The sequence below is a fragment of the Phoxinus phoxinus genome (genome assembly GCF_949152265.1).
Source record: "Phoxinus phoxinus genome assembly, chromosome: 1".
Lineage (NCBI taxonomy): Eukaryota > Metazoa > Chordata > Actinopteri > Cypriniformes > Leuciscidae > Phoxinus > Phoxinus phoxinus.
Genome location: NC_136876.1, coordinates 20,375,974 through 20,392,356, shown reverse-complemented (window position 1 = coordinate 20,392,356; position 16,383 = coordinate 20,375,974). Strand labels below are relative to the sequence as shown.

The 16,383-nt window shown below is 39.0% G+C and overlaps 2 protein-coding genes and 1 long non-coding RNA gene across 4 annotated transcripts in view; 2 read left to right on the top strand and 1 right to left on the bottom strand.

Moving 5' to 3' along the window:
- The window catches only part of LOC306989947, a 261,084-nt gene that overhangs the window by 8,763 nt on the left and 235,938 nt on the right, over positions 1-16,383 (bottom strand). The gene's annotated exons all lie outside the window — the stretch shown is intronic.
- Positions 1-16,383, top strand: part of hoxb3a (homeobox B3a) — a 49,380-nt gene that overhangs the window by 12,523 nt on the left and 20,474 nt on the right. The window contains exons 1-2 of one of the 2 annotated variants that reach the window (XM_079594282.1): positions 6,456-6,949; positions 14,909-15,121. The gene's annotated coding sequence lies outside the window, so the exon portion shown is untranslated. Of the gene's footprint in view, positions 1-6,455; positions 6,950-14,908; positions 15,122-16,383 lie in introns of those variants that run through there. The other variant, XM_079594281.1, reaches the window with a different exon arrangement.
- hoxb4a (homeobox B4a) lies at positions 9,319-14,711 on the top strand. Its single transcript, XM_079595175.1, has 2 exons — positions 9,319-10,812; positions 11,859-14,711. Exons 1-2 carry the CDS (start codon positions 10,389-10,391, stop codon positions 12,173-12,175), a joined length of 741 nt encoding a protein of 246 aa, XP_079451301.1. The 5' UTR covers positions 9,319-10,388; the 3' UTR covers positions 12,176-14,711.

Here is a 16,383-nt window from a genome sequence, read left to right as displayed (position 1 = left end):
CTTCTCTACCTCTAAGTTTTGAGAGCCGGCTGGAGGTCTCCGCAGTGTACCAACGGCCACTTGCCTTTTGTAATTTTGCTTTTCCCTTTGCCCAAACTATACAAAAAGTAGCTATGACATTTACATGTCAAACGGATGAGCGTTTTATCTTGAAGTTAGATCGTAAAAATCGCCCAGGCCACAGACAGATACCCCTTACTGGCTCTCAAAAGTCACGTGGGGTCCATAAAGTTAGTTTTATGGTTTTGGGGAGTTGACAATGTACTATATATTTCACATTCTAGAATGCAAGTGACGGTTTAACTGCTTCGAGGGGATTCTAAAGGGTCAGTTGTGAGAGGAAGAGCGTACCAGTAGGCCACTAGTGCCAGTGTCTAGTCAGTGCAATGTCTCTCCGGTTCTACTCATTTGGAGGCGGAAATATGGATAGTGGACCGTGCACATTCAAAGTAAGTTCAATTTAAGGCTGCAATGGCCGGTGATTTGATCTAGGAAGATGTGGGAAGGGAATGGAAGGGAAGGGAAGGAGGGGTATGTCTCAAGTATAAGTGTCAATCATTTTGTTTCTATGACGGCAAGAAGAAATGAGATCTGTGATATAGGTGTCATGTATACCAGTACATTACTAATAGAATTAGCATAATTAACTTGTTAGTAATTGCACTGGCCATTTTAAAATATGTATATGTGTAAGTATATATATATATATATATATATATATATATATATATATATATATATATATATATATATATATATAGGCTGTATACTCTGTTTACATACATATTTAAATAGTGGATACGAATAGGTGAAAACAACTCACTGGATCTCTCTCTCTTACTGACACACACACACACACACACACACACACACACACACACACACACACACACACACACACAACAATATGACAATATGCCTCCCTAAGGTTCTACAAGTAAAGCTTTGTTCTTTCCCCGCCCCTGTATTTTTCAGGGAGGAAGCGTGTAAGGAAAACATAGTTGTACAACTAGAGCAAAGTATTTGGTTAATATAATTATACTTTCTGAATAAATATTTTAGATTTTTCTTTTTAGATCTTTTTTTGTCGCCTCAGGTTATCTCGAGTTCAACTCAAGTATACCGTTTAAGTATCATTATATTACACTCAAGGAAGCATGAATTACATTTTTGCTTTTTTTATTTTATCTGTAGAAACAGGGAAACCAAGAATATGCTTTTGCTATTAATTGTTATGCCTTGTAAATCCTACCAAAGTTTACCGTGACTACCAACCGTTATGGGATTATAAAGATAACGAAAACCTCAGTATAACACTATATGGTTTTAAAATGAGCTCCACATATTCTCCGACAACAGTTACCTAAAAAAATGTAATCATCTAAATGATTCAACGGATAATAACACCAGCAATTTTTTGAACTAGCCAACTAAAAATAGTCATAAACATTTAAAATGCACATAATTTAAATACAAACGGCACTGAAAAAATATGTAGCCTATGTAAATGCAATACCGTATGTTGGACATAGCCTACTGGCTTTTGACTATATTTGCCAGATCTTAACCTTTAAAAACACATTGTATATTATACAAAAAGCTAAAACTTTTGCTTATTTTGCTTATCAAACACGTGTTTGTTTCTTTCCGGCTCCTCTGCATTAAACATCAACATTACCTCCAAAATAATAAATGTTAAGCTTTCAGGGTGTTTTACAGCCTACTTTCAATGAGTGTTACAGATTTTATAGCCCTCCATTTGGCATTTCTGTGTGTGTGAAAGAGAGAGAAGGAGGGAGAGAGAGCGCGCGCACACGCACAAGAGAGAGTAAAGGAGTGTGTGTGTGTGTGTGTGTGTGTGTGTGTGTGTGTGTGTGTGTGTGTCCGAGCAACGGAGTAAGGAAGTTTCAGGCCGTAAACAGGAAGGCGAAATTGTAGTCGTGAGCATGAGTCGAGGGCTACCGTTTAATTTTTCATCAGCTTCCTTTTTAATGATATGAGTGGGGAGGGCTCCGGCCTGCAAGCAAAAATGCGCGCATTCCTCTAAAGTCACTTACAAAGACAAGCGTCTATACAACCACAATCGAGGTCAACCACAATCACAAAGTCCATACTTATAGCATACAATGCAAATATAAGACAATGCAAAAAGAGGAATAGTAATATCCCTTGAGTGTTTATATGTGTGTGAGTCACTAAGGCGACTGGGCGTTAATTCTAGGTGTGTTTGTGCGTCAGAGAAATATTTGCAGGGTGTGTGTGATAGTTTTGACACAAACTCAGGGGATCAAAGACTCTAGTCTATAAATGTGGGTTTAAAGGTTAGCCCAAAGACACATACGGATATTTGGAATTAGAATATTTTTATTGATGTACCAAGGCTCAGATAACTTATTTAGCAGGAAATTTCGACTTTGAAGTTTCCAGCCTTCTATGTTCATTGAGCATCTGGTACTAAAAATCAATTTCTATGATTTCTATAAGCCCTCTACCACGTAGACGCAGCAATTTCGAACGTTTAAATAGCAATTTTAAGACTAATGCGTTTTGCATATTGATAGGGGCAATCTGTGAGCATTTCTCATCCATAATGCATGGGGACGGGATCATCCAGGGGTCAGCAGACGGGCACTGCTGCGAGGGCGCAAGCGCGAAACAATAGTGCATAAAGCGAAATTATGCGATGCTTGTCCTAAAAAGAGGTTCTTGATTGAGAATGTTTTATGCAATTGTATTTTAACATCTGTATTCAATATCTGACGAGCAAGCCAAGACAACAAACAAAACATTTAAACAACAGACAAACAAACATTTAAAGTGTGTTGTTTTCTGCATGTGTTATTGGGCTCTTTGGCACTTTGATATGAGAACAGGAAGAACAAGGGTGAACAGGACTGGCAGATGATACATGCAGGGTTTGAACTCGCGTCGCCCGCATGCACGCCATAGCTGGGCTAACCACTAAACCACGGCTTGATTATATGACCCAGTTTAAGACGTATTAAAAATGGCATGAATTAGATAATAGAAAATCCCTGATGATTAAATAATAGCAACACATTCTGCTAACTTTTTTGAACGTTTAATTATATAGTAGGCTAAAAGTGTTAGTATAATAGGTTTATTATTGTTAATTTAGGCTACGTACACAATTATTAGACTTAGAGTAAGAGATAAGACTAAATGTGCGGATATGTACATTTACATATAACATAACTCATACGTAACTCACATAATAAATTCATCAAAATTAGCATATTGAATAACACATTTATAAATAGCATCTTGTTTAATATAGCATATAGGCCTACGTGTTAATCTATAATTGCCAGCCTTATATAGCCTCTATAATAGCCGTTAATCTTAATATAAACATCAAATCGTAGGAAAATAATTTGGATTAAAAATTTAATCATTACTGAAAAAACACAATTGAAGGCAACATTTATGGCAAATTGAGTAAAATTATTTATTTTATATTATTATTTATTTTATTCAAATTATATAGCGAATATATATTAACGTGTCTTATTGTGAGTTACTCTATAATTTTTTTATTTTTTTATCAATACAAATAGGCTACATATATTTTCTCCTCCAGACGTAATGCTTGAGTTGGATTTTTCTCAGATGTAGCTCTCCTTTGTCGCCAGCAGAGCCCGCTTCAGACCAAGATCACGGTGGTTGAGGATGCTGGTGTCTGCTTGTCGCCCTGTTCCAAAAACTAAAGGGGTTGGAAACGTCTCGGAATACGCAATTTAAAATGATCATAGAATACTATCGTAAATTCCACCGACAACGTTTCGTTGATTTTTTTTTCGTGATCGGAATAGTGCCAATTTTAGTGCTTTTCGGATTCAGCATTTTGCCTGAAGAAGCTTACATTGTGAGCCAGTTAAATGCTTTTTGTCGTACCAGAAAGCATAGGCTAAAGCTATGGCTTAGCCACAAGAGAGGCTCGTTCTCCCTTCTCTCTCTCTGTCTACGTTTAATCCAGAAGAGCGAGTGAAGGTGAACGTAGTCTCGTTAGAAATGGCGCGAGATTTGGTGGGGTCAAAAAGTTCAGGGGTCAAAAGTTTACGTAGTGCGTGACTCGGTCGTTGGCTGTCGACTCGCTGCGCTTGACCAATCGCTGGATGTCAATGGCAAAGTGGGAGAAGGAGAAAGAGGGGGAGTGAGGGGTTTCAGACTGTCTCTTTTGAAAAGATTAGAAAAATGATAGAAAGAGCAGAACTGAGGAGAGCGACTTTGCAACAAAGCACGTTCCCGCGAAAGGGTGTGTTGGGGAGAGAAAAAAAGACAATCGAATCTTGAGGTTTAGGGCATCAACGAAAAGGCCTGATGTTGCGAATCTTTTCATAATTTATCTAATTCATTGATGCATTTTATTGCATTTATTGCGTTCCATGGATTTTGTGACGAGGCGGCTTAGTTATTTATAGACAAGTAAGGCCAGTTGAAGGCAAATAGGCCTTTAACCAAGCTTTTGATTTCTTTGTGAACTTTAGAAACGTGGCTTCTGAAAAAAAATAGTAAAATGACAATCAATTCGACAGTTACCGGTTAAAAAAGTGTTGCTGTTATTTTTTCACTTTGTTTTCGGCAACAACAACAAAAATGATTACATTAGGCTATTTTCAATTTTATTTTGTAGCTACTTTAGAATTTCTCAATAAGTTCAGAGCTTTATGTGAATTGTGTAAACCTTATTTTTTTTGTAATTACAAATAAAGTTTGCTTCAGGGTTTCTGACTAGCATCTACTTCATAATAATCTTCATGTGATTACAGCAGAATAATAAATAGCCTATACATTTATATCTAGCATTTAAAAATAAATAAATGTATAGCTTAGGTCTACTGCTTGAGCCTGGGATTTTGAGTGCGCTGGATGCGTGTTAAACGGTACGCAAATAAAATATTTGCTTAAAATTATTGTAAAAGAAATAAGTTAGTTAAGCGATGCCATTCTCATTATTTTTATAGGGCCTATTGTATTTCACATTTTAGTTTGTTGATCACATTAATTGCGTTCGAAACGGAAGACCACCTGCGGTATTTTGTTTACATGTTTAAAATGTAGACAAGTTGCTCTTCCTATACACACAACTCGAACAAACTAAGGACATTTGCTTAAGAATCACATTTCCCCTTCTTAGGGAACCCAGATTTAGTGGCATATTCAAACAATCATCATGAAATATATATATAGGCCTAAAACATTTAGCCTACGAAATAAATTATATTCACGATAACAATAGCAATAAAACTATTTAAAACATGAAATCTTTATTTAGATATTGGGATTAGATCTAGATTGGTTTTAATTTTTATGTGATAGATAAATAAAATATTGATTTTATCGGCGTGTTTGGAGTAGCTATGTTAAGTTAGAAACTGGGCAACTGATAATTTGGTCATGAATATTAATTTATTGGCACGCACATTAAGACTAATGGTGGTGAGTCAGGATGATGTGATGCTGAACGGCTTGATATTCTGAGAAACAACGTACGTAAGTGGTGAATAATTATATTAGAAAACTCGTCCCATTTGGAGTTCAGATGGAGTTCACCGAATTAATTTTCATTCCATCCTAACATGTGCCGTTGCTGGGCAGTGTTGTACCCTGCATTATATATATATTTTTTGTGTTCACGTGGCGTTTCTAGAAATAAAAATGTAGCCTATTTTGGATAGTTTTTTTTCATCTGTTCGCAAAAAAATAAATGTTATCAACCGTTAATATTTTGGTGTCAAAATTGTATATATAATATAACTAGGCTATATATTAATAAAATGTGTATATTGTATAGCCTATATTATATTTACACATTTTAATATCTTAAATAAAACTTTAGGCTATATAATTAAAATTATAGAATTAATTTGTAAAAATGTGGATTGTGTGTTTTTGTCAGGATGGTATTTGTCGTTACCCTTCGAATAGATTAGGCTACCCACACACACAAATAGTAAAAAAAAAAAAAAAACTTAACGAACTTTTAATATTTTGTAAATTGTAAATTCGTTTTATAGTTTGGACTTTTCACGTTGAACATCTCTTTTAGTGTTGTGAATACAACTAGGAAAATAAAGAATCGCTCTATGGTTGAACTGATTTGTGGGTTATAAAGCCTTTTTGAATGACCCCCCTTTCTCGAGCCATTTTTCTTCAAAGTAATGACCTGGGCACAATTCAATATGAGCGAACACACTATGCATGCATTACTATAGAACTTTAGAGTGGGAGAGACCCAGAGAAGGGGTGAACCGGAGGTCAGCGCGTCTAACAAATATTAAAATGTACTGGGACTCGTGACACGCCTCGCTGTTTAACAAAGACTGCCAAAGTGCGAGATTAATATGAAAACTTGAGAGTCCACAACAAAATGCCTTATATCGCCCAATGGTATTGTAGAGCTCACAGCGGCTTGAGGCTAACGTGCATTTTATTTTTTAGTTGTTTTAGGACAGAGATGGCTGCGTTGTGTGGGGAAAGCCCCTTCTTGTTGCCAGCAAGATAAAGCCTCACAACGGAAAATAGTTACGGCACGATGACTCCTGTTGTCGAAATTGGTGGCTCGGTGTTTTTTTTCTTATTTTTGCTTTTCTGAGCTCTTGAGTCGGTTGAGGATTTTCTTGGATGTTCTAATTTCTGCCTGTCTGTTATCGTCGCGTGATGTTAAAGATGAGCTCGAGGGGACCCACGGAAATGAGAGGGAGTTGAGCACACAAAGGTATCACGGCGAGGTCACGGGCTAAACCTGTGGCTTTGGAGAAAGGAGTGAGGGGGGGTTTAGACGGAGGGACTCGCATAGGAACGGTTGAAACGGAAAGAAAGGGTTTGGAGCGGCGACAATCCCCTGCAACGAGCGCGTACCGCAAAGGAGAGGAGATACGAGCGAGAGACTACAGAAATGCGAGGTGCGACGCTCAGAGTAAAAAAAGTAAGTAAAGAAAAAGGCTCTTCATTTGCATATCGCCGTGCTGTCTTCTGCAGGTGTTTGCTTGGGCGGACGCGGACCACGTGCTCGCGCACACTGTGGCGAGAGCACGGGTCCCCCCTCCTATCATAACGGAGTTATGACTTTGAATTCGAGCCCCACGGAGTTGCACTGTTGAGTGTGTGGGTTTTATATGGTGAATATTTACCTTGGCTATAGTCTCTGAGCCGCGGCTTTGAATGCCTGTCGGTGTACACATTAACCCCATAATGAGGCAGATGGCTCGAGGTCCCTATGGCTTTTAGAAGGAGATGGCTCACGGGGGTGAAGGCGAGGTCGGGGACTTCAGGGGGTGAAAGGGTTAGAGTGGACACCAAGGCTGAACTTTCTCCTTTGCTGTTACAATAGATAAAATGCTAAAATGTGAAATAAGGTGTAGATTACATGCGAAATAAAAGCTGAGTCATTTAAGCGTTACATTTTTTCATAGTTTCTACAGGACATGGATGCTAATGTGCTTCAGTGTAAGAAGTTCGGCACGATTAATACCAAGCAGCAATCAAAATGAACTGAGAGTAAAGAAAAGAGTCAGGCAAGTTGAAAAAAGAGCTGAAAATGGCAGAGGCCCATTTGAAAAATTGCCAGAGCTTTGACTGCCAAACGCTAGGGGTGCTACAGATTTCTTTGATATGATACAAGATTTTATGCACATTCTATAACTGCTCAGTGAATGAAAAATGATTTTCCTTCGTTCTAGAATATTTCGATACTATTCGATGTTATTTTGATACAATTATTGAAACATTAATTTGTGCATACTCTGGAATCAAGTTAATAATCATTTAATACTATGTGTTTGCCTTTGTCACTTAAACCGCAGCAGAACAAAGACTCAAAACCATACACCCTCCAGATTTAAGATTTGTAGATTAAAATTTCGTATAAACATAGACATTTGCTGAGTTATAATTGTAGCATCACTAAAATACAAATAAAATGTTAAATATGTAATTGAATTCGCATTTTGGTAGCCTATTGTTTTAGCTCTCGACGGTAATATTAATTGTGTTTCGGTTGTAGTTAATTTGATATATTTTGGGATGTGAAGCAATGACAATTTCGTCGGCCACAATCATATTTTTTCACTGTTTATACTCCAGTAGGTTTTTCGCTAAACTATGAAATGTGGCAAACAAAATGTTTTAATGACGAGACATACTGCTGGCTACTCTAATAAATAAGGTAATGTCGATTATTTTAAATTACAATTATAATATTTAAAATGTAATCCGGTTTCGGTTTATTAGTTTTTTTTTCTTCCACTTTCACACTATCCTCCGTTCTAATGGTAGAGTTAAATAAGGAAATCTTACCTTTTCTGCACAGCTAAAAAAAACATCCTGAAATTATCGGTGCATCCCTAAAACAAAAGGAAACTCCATAGAATGAATTAGAAGTTCTTTATTTCAGAGCGTTTTTCATGAAATGATGGGTCGAGTGTTTGGGGGAGAAACGCTTGTTTTAGGAGTCATAAAATGTTTGGTGTCAGGGGGTTAAAGAACTATTGGTATTGTCCTGTGCATATTTTATTGTTTTATACCCTCTCACCTCTCTATTTATTCGCCGTTTGACTGGTGTTTGCCGGTAGCAAGCAGAGCTGACCTGCCATAAACCCCACATGTTTTATTCCAGTGGCTGCTCCAGTTTTCTTTGACCTTTATTGAGATCTGTCGTGGTCGCATTTACTTTCTGGCCTGTATGCGCATTGACATTTTTTCAAAATTCAAGACTGTCGTGAATATATATTATATTGTTGTATTAGTCCCAGCCGTTTTATTACGTTTTATTAATTTTTAACATTTGTTTTATTTATTTTTTTCAGATTTTTAAACGTTTTTGACAGGAAACGTGCATATTACACGACAAAGTTGTGCGCTTCGACTGTTCAGTATCGAAGAGACAAAGACCATGAGTTCGACGGTAGGAAATGTTGTTTTTGGGCCACAGATGGGGGAAAAAGACAATTTTACTCTCTTAAGATGTGTGTGTTTAGCTGCTATCTAGGGGATAAATGTTAAAAAAAAAATAAAAAAAAATAAAAAAAACTCCAGTGTTTACCACAAACCATTAGCAAAGTTTATAAAAGAAGCACCGATCCATTAAGTGGCGAGACAGATTGCTGATATCCTTGGAGGCAGACTGTTCCAGGTGCAACAACTTGACACTGGGAAGGCGCTGTCAAGGTGAGCAGGCTCTCTCAATACCTGTCAAGAAGATACCTGTCATCTATATATACCCTGTAGATCCGGATTTGTGTAAACAGACGCACAGTCACAAATTCGTATCTAGGGGAGTATGTAGTTGATGTATAGGCTACATTCAACTTCAACGGGCAAAGAAGATGATATTTTTTTAACTTTTGTTTTATCATTGTTATTAATATTACGACTGTTTGGTACTGGAAATATTGTAGCAGGGACGAAATATTTTTTCTCTTAGCTACTATATTTTTCTGTAAATTGTGGTGTGGACTTGAAGGGCGTTTTATGAGGTCACATATTTAGTGAGACTTTTAAAGAAATCGAAAAGAGCAATATAGAGATTTGCACTGATTTATAACCATCTGAATGCCGTGTTTTAACATCACTATGAGTAAACAACGAGAAATATTTGCTGCTGGTGTTAATAGTGAATCGAGCCCATAAATTACTATTCATTGTGTGTAGATTAGGCGTACAGGATAAACGCGCTCTTTGGAGTGGAATGACTGCAGACTACGTTTAAATGCAGAAGGTCTCCTTTGTGATTTAGGAGGCTTTGTAACCTGAATTAGTTGATGAATTTTCTATCGATCTTAAACAAGCCCAGATTCATCTCTGACACGCTGCTCACGCCACAACCATTCTCTCACCGTTATTAGCGAGAGCATTTAAGACCTTGGCCAAGGCGATTTCCTTGCATCACTTTCCCCTGGTACCGCGTTTCATGAACACTAGCCAAAATTTAGCAGTATTTCAGTGCGCCAAATCCGAACAGTTCTTTATAGAGGTGTAGTCATGTTCTCAATGTGCAGATGAACTAGGGGGGACTGGGGGCGTGACTTTCTGTGGGGCTGCTAGAATCCAGCATGCCTTTTCGCTGTGTCTGCTTTCGCTTGTTATTGTTTTGATTCACTCACTATCTCATCAAGCGCACGGCAACGTATGAGAAAGTATGGAATTTTGGACTATTCCGATATGCGAGTTGATGAGCGCGATCCAAACTGACTAATCCCATTTCCTTATCCGGGAATCGCGAAGATCCACGCCATTGGCTGACGATGTCACATGGACCCTTAACTTTGTTCACTTGACAGAAAGTAGGAGGGTTCTACGAAACAGGAAAACGAGTAAAGGGATACATATAAATTTTAGTATATTTTGTGTGCAATTCAAAGAAATTAATGGCCATGAGTTCCTATTTGATCAACTCCAACTATGTGGACCCCAAATTTCCACCCTGCGAGGAATATTCCCAGAGCGACTACCTACCCAGTCACTCTCCGGACTACTACAGCGCCCAGAGGCAAGACCCCTCGTTTCAGCATGAGCCGATCTACCACCAGCGGTCGGGCTGCGCCGACCCAGCCTACACATCGTGCCAGGGTCCGGGGCAGCCTGCCGCGGTCATCTCTCCACGAGGTCACGTTCTACCCACAACCGCACTCCCAACTCCTCTCCCTGAACCAAGCCATCACTGCGACTCGGTAACTCCAAGCCCTCCGCCTGCCTGCGGTCAGACTCCTACTAGCCAAAACACTTCAACGGTCACCTCAAGGAAAGATCCCGTGGTATACCCCTGGATGAAAAAAGTCCACGTAAACATCGGTAAGTGCTGCTAAACTTCTCTTACTTGTGCGTTTCCGTGCGCAGACAGCTCAGCCACTTTAGAAAGCCTAATGTCCGGCGTTAAATCTATTGCTCCCCTTATGAAGTTGCCCTTGGTCGAGATTTACGATCGTCTGTTTGCAGGGCAATATAATTACACCCTCCATAAATTTTTATTGCACTCCTTCTTTAAGCTCTTTCGGTGTCTATGCAACTTTCTCGTTCTAATTTCTTCCCGAGAAGAGGTTTATGAGTTCTCGTGTAATCCATAAGTTAAGTTTTATGTTTTAGTAATTTGATTTTAAGTGACTGGACGGATTAATGTGTAGCCTACTTTACACTGCCACTTCACAATTGTTAGTATAAAAATACTTATAAGAGCTAAAATATTCATAGTTATGAGGACGATAATAAAACATTAAAGGTAATACAAGCAGTCGAACTCTTTTATGAACTATTATTCCGCGATAATTAGTGCATGTACTCATAGAGCTGCCATGGTGTGCGCTGAAAAGGGGGCAAACGCAAAATCACGGGTTAACACTAGTCGCCCATTAGCCACCTATAGATTATGCTGTTCCCTTGTAGTGTAATTGCTGAATATGTATTTATTTTAAGGATTCTTATGCAAAAATGCAATATCCCTATTGTTGTATTTTGTGCTGCTTTATTGACTTAATTTGAGTCATGAAGTCTGGAATTGAATGTCACTGTCCCGACACTTATTCAGTTGCTTATTCTAAATACAATAACCACAATTTTGTTCTTGTTTACCATTTTGCACAAAATGATCTTTTAACAGTCACACAGTACACTTGCACATACGAGCGGATTTTTTTCAAGTTATAAAAATTATACTACACTATATTATTGTAGTGTGTGTGTGTGTGTGTGTGTGTGTGTGTGTGTGTGTGCGTGTGTGTGTGTGTGTGTGTGTGTGTGTGATTTTGGAGTGTACATATCTATGTACATGTGAGTGTGTATGGGGCTGTGCGCGCGCGAGTGTTATACTTTTTTGTAACGTGTCGCTCTCTGTATCCCAACAGTGAGCCCGAACTATTCAGGGGGTGAACCAAAGCGCTCACGCACAGCGTACACGCGGCAGCAAGTCCTGGAATTGGAGAAAGAGTTCCATTACAACCGCTATCTGACCCGCAGACGGAGGGTGGAGATTGCCCATACACTGTGCCTATCCGAACGACAGATTAAGATTTGGTTTCAGAACCGGCGCATGAAGTGGAAGAAGGACCATAAGCTTCCCAACACCAAAATACGCAGCAACTCTGCCAACACTAATCCAAGCGGCGGCCCGATATTGGGCAGCAATCAGAACCGAGCTAGCGGACCTCCGTCAAGTCTATAGCCCTCCACTTTTGCCCAAAACACGTACAATTACAAAATCTAATTTTATGGAGAGTAGAACGTGGATTTTACCCGCGTTGTGTCTCCTGACTCTCCCCTGCACTCTAATTACAAGGATAAAATACGAGGAAGATGTGGGGGGGGGGGGGGGGGGGGGGGAAGGAGCAAAGAACATGTTCATCTTTTAAACACTAAAAATGGGTGAAGAGACTGAAGACTCGAACTCAAATGCTACTATGGGTTGCCTTCCCAGTCTAGTTCCCATTTTTATCCCGCACGCCTTTCCTGCTCACTCGCCCCTTCCATAAGCACAGAAGGCGGCAGATAGTTTTCAGATTGGGTGAAGATGGATCCGTGTTTCATCTTTAATCACGCCAAACTCGGCCCCATTTGTCATGTTTACTCTGTGGTACAAAGGATGAACCGTAGGCCTGCCCATTACCTCGACGTCTAGCGTTGTGCTTAATAAATGAGTCGCTCTGTTTTGTCAAGAAGCCTTTTCTAATTCCCATTATTCCACTGGCTTAAAAATAACTAGCGGAGTGTTTTTCAACTGATATGAAGTTTTGTATTTTGTAGCAATTAGGTTATTTTGCATTTGCTATTTGCATTACGAATGCAATGCCAATGGGACTGAGGGTTATTTTGCGTGTGGTCCATTTGTCGCTCATTACAAATACAGGGACTTGTTTCACTCGCCTGTTTAGCGCATTTCAGATTAAGAGCAGCAAATTACTAATTAGTTGTTAGTAGTTTTAAATATAATATAAAGGTTCAATGAAGCTGGATGGATAGATATGTATAACCAAAACCGGTACAACGCAAAGCATTTTAATGAGAGCACTGCTAAGTACTATTTAAATTACCTCAATTGTATTTTTTTTGTCTAGTTTTATGAAGTGATCAGATTAAGTTCTTTTGACTTAATGGCAAATATCTGCGATAGCTAATCTCAGCATTTGTTTGTAAGTTTAAATGAAATTTAAGTTAAGTGTGGCCAGGGTTGTATAGATAAAAGGTGCGTATATTGCATGAGAAAATATACTATATTTTCGTTTATTATTTTTATGTCATTATACCACCCTCTTTTTGTTTTATGGTAGACATGCGCACATACCACACTTTCTTTCTTTCTCTCTTTCTTTCTCTCTTTCTTTCTTTCTTTCTTTCTTTCTTTCTCTCTTTCTTTCTTTCTTTCTTTCTTTCTTTCCTTTCTTTCAATTTTACATTTTATTATATATTTTTTTACATTCCAAAGATCAGTTTTCTCACTGATGAATTGTACATTTCCCCTCTTACATGTTTGTATTTTGTCTTCTTTCTGCTTGTACCTTTCACTGTTTACCTTTGTTACATGTAAATAGCTCTAGAAATTTAATAAATGGCAGAAAAGTATAATCTTTCTTCATGTGTCATGTCTTCTTGTGTATTTTAAAGCCAGATATGCTTATTTTGAATGCATATTTCTTATAGGTGGATACCATCGTCCATTGTGTTTTGCTAAAAACACAATTTAATTGTATTTGGCTTGCCATTGTGCATTTTCGTTAGCCTTGTAGCGCTCGCCTGTCTTGGAGATCTCTGCATATCTCTCTGGTGATTTATATCGCTGCATTGCGAGTAATCCTGGTACATTACGCCTTGTAATCTTATTCTAAATCACAAAACCCGTCCTTTCTGTCTCGCCTCTCCTTAATTTAACGGTGCACAAACCCTCTGCTCAACGACGCCGTGAATGCGCCTAAAAATATGGATCCATGTTAGAAAAAAAAGCAGAAGTTAAATAGTTTCTCGGCTCGTGGGCTTTTAATGCTTTAATGAGTGTAATTCTTGCACAACAGTTTCGCGACTGTTTGCCAGCGCAAGCTGTGTGTTTTTTATATTACAAAGGAGCGGGTCGGTGCCATAGCTCAAACCCTGACAACCAAATAGATAATCAAGAAGACAAATGGCTTCTTTTGGAAGGCGCAGCCCTTGTATTAATTTTCATTTTCTTTTCTCAGAGCAGGTATTGAAAATATAGAGCCGGAGAAAATAACATTCCGTTTGCTGGCGTTGAACTTTACACAAAAGTATGGCCTTAAATTGGTCTGCTAGCATTCCGTGGCATCGTGAAGATTTTCTATTACTTGCTTGTTGATATCAGAGAGGCCTTTTCGCCACACAGCCAGCTAAAGCCATTTGTCTGTTTTCTCCCTTTTATTTATGAAATGCTGTCTGGACATAACGTCAAACACTTCAAAAAGTAAAAATGTGAGCCAGTAAAACCATATCAGGTCCACTCTCTAGGTAAAATTGTTAAATGTTCACACTTTTCTGCAATTTATTGAGAGCTAATAAAGTGGCATAAATATTTACAGCTAAATAAACCTGATATAGCTAGCCTCTACATATAAATTATTTTGTGATTTAGACCCAAATCTTATTTCCAAACTGAGATGTATTTTAAAAGTGTCTCCCTTCAAAATGAGGCATTTGCGTGTGGCATCTGTATAGACCTTGGAATTCTATTGTTGTCACACATATTTTATTTATTTTTTTAGAAAAAAAAAAAAAAAAAACGTTCTGCCACAGTGGTTTGAATAGGAGTGAACAGATTTCTTTTGAGGGCCTCAAAAGTTCACCGCTATTATTTGCAGACAGAGGCCTAAAGAAAAATGCGAGAATTATACAGAAAAATCATTAATCACCGCTTCTCTTTAAACAAGTCTTCTCTCCTATTGTCATTCGGCAGCACAACTGCTCGGACCTTCTGCTAGGAGGGGAGTGAAATCTTGAAGGGCACTTGAAGACACCCCCCCCCCCCCCCCTCCCTTCTCTACCATCTTCTATTCACCAAGTCATGCCACAAGAAAACTTTTTTGGCGAGGGATGTCCCATGAAGAATCTCTTGAAAATGTTACCGCGAGTGAGAATCTTCGCAGGACGAGAGATGGCAGCGTTCAAGGTAAAGTACTTTTGTTTTATTTGAGTTTTATTGCTTTATGGCCTTCTCACAGTTGGGTAGCAGAAGCACATTTGTCGTGTTGTGCCACGGATGGATTTTATGGCTGCTTTGACAGTAAGGGTAGCATTTGGGAACCGGCTGTCGTGTGTTTGCGATAACTTTTAGGTGTGTGCCATCACAACTTCGTAGCATGTTTTCCTTTTCACTTTTGAGCAAGACATCTGTAGAAATGTTAGATGGTGTATTTGTGGGTGTTGGTCCTGAAGTGGTATCGAGAAGAAGGAAGAAAAAAAATCGAATGTGCACGTCAGCGTCTGTTTGTCCGTTCATGTGCGCGTGAACGCGCATGTGCCTCTCATCAAGACTGTGAATATGCATGAGTTGCATTGTGCCATATATACATGTGAGCAATATCTGGATAAGCAATATGTAAGACATCCCCCATCTGCGAATAGGACATGTTGCCCCAATGGCTATTGTTAATGATACTTTATTTATTTTGCATACCTTATATTGTTTGTGTGCGCATGTGTATGTGTTTCCCCACCTTAAAACGACTTTTTATTTCATCACAGAGGTTGGGTGGCCACAGGTGCAAAGTGCCCGGTCTCGAAAATAAATTATTCGATGGTCTGTTGGTCAGACAGGAATGAAAAGCACAAGAGAATGTCTCGAGAGCAACTATTTGCCTAAAACAAACGACTTGTAGCAAATTGCTTCAATTGCATGTTGTGTGCTTAGATGAGCACGAGTGCTCTGATACTGGCTCACCGCCATTTAACCCCTGCAAATCAATCTATTGTGCGTATTGGAGAAAAGGCCAGTGGTTCTGGTTTACGGATTTCGCCTCCCTGTGCGGACCTGTGTGGCATGAAGCGTGGCAAAAAAGACAAAAATATAGAAACCGATATTGAGGGAAGTTGAGGGATGACAGAAAAAAATCGATTCTTGCAGCAGGCAGGCAGAATGGCAGCAATGGGTTCAACTAGAGGACACGTTTTTCTGACCGATTAGGTCTGTTGCGAAGGCTCAGACTGACCCTTCTGAAACCCTTGACCCGGCGCGGACAGGACAGCGCTACGTGTTACATGGTCAACAAAGCCCTAGGGCGAGTTTGTCATAACAGCGCGGCCGGGGCACTGTAACCCGAGGGCACCGTGCTATCTCTTCCCTCAGACAGTCTAGTAAACTATCGGGGGCCCTTAAAACAACAGCAGTCGTGGCCTTGCAAAGACCCATCCTTAAACATCTCTCCCGTCTCA

Excerpts from the sequence above, each read along its gene's own strand:
- hoxb4a (XM_079595175.1), top strand. The coding sequence starts at position 10,389 with ATGGCCATGAGTTCCTATTTGATCAACTCCAACTATGTGGACCCCAAA. Across the intron at positions 10,813-11,858 it reads AAAAGTCCACGTAAACATCG|TGAGCCCGAACTATTCAGGG; the intron begins GTAAGTGCTGCT and ends GTATCCCAACAG.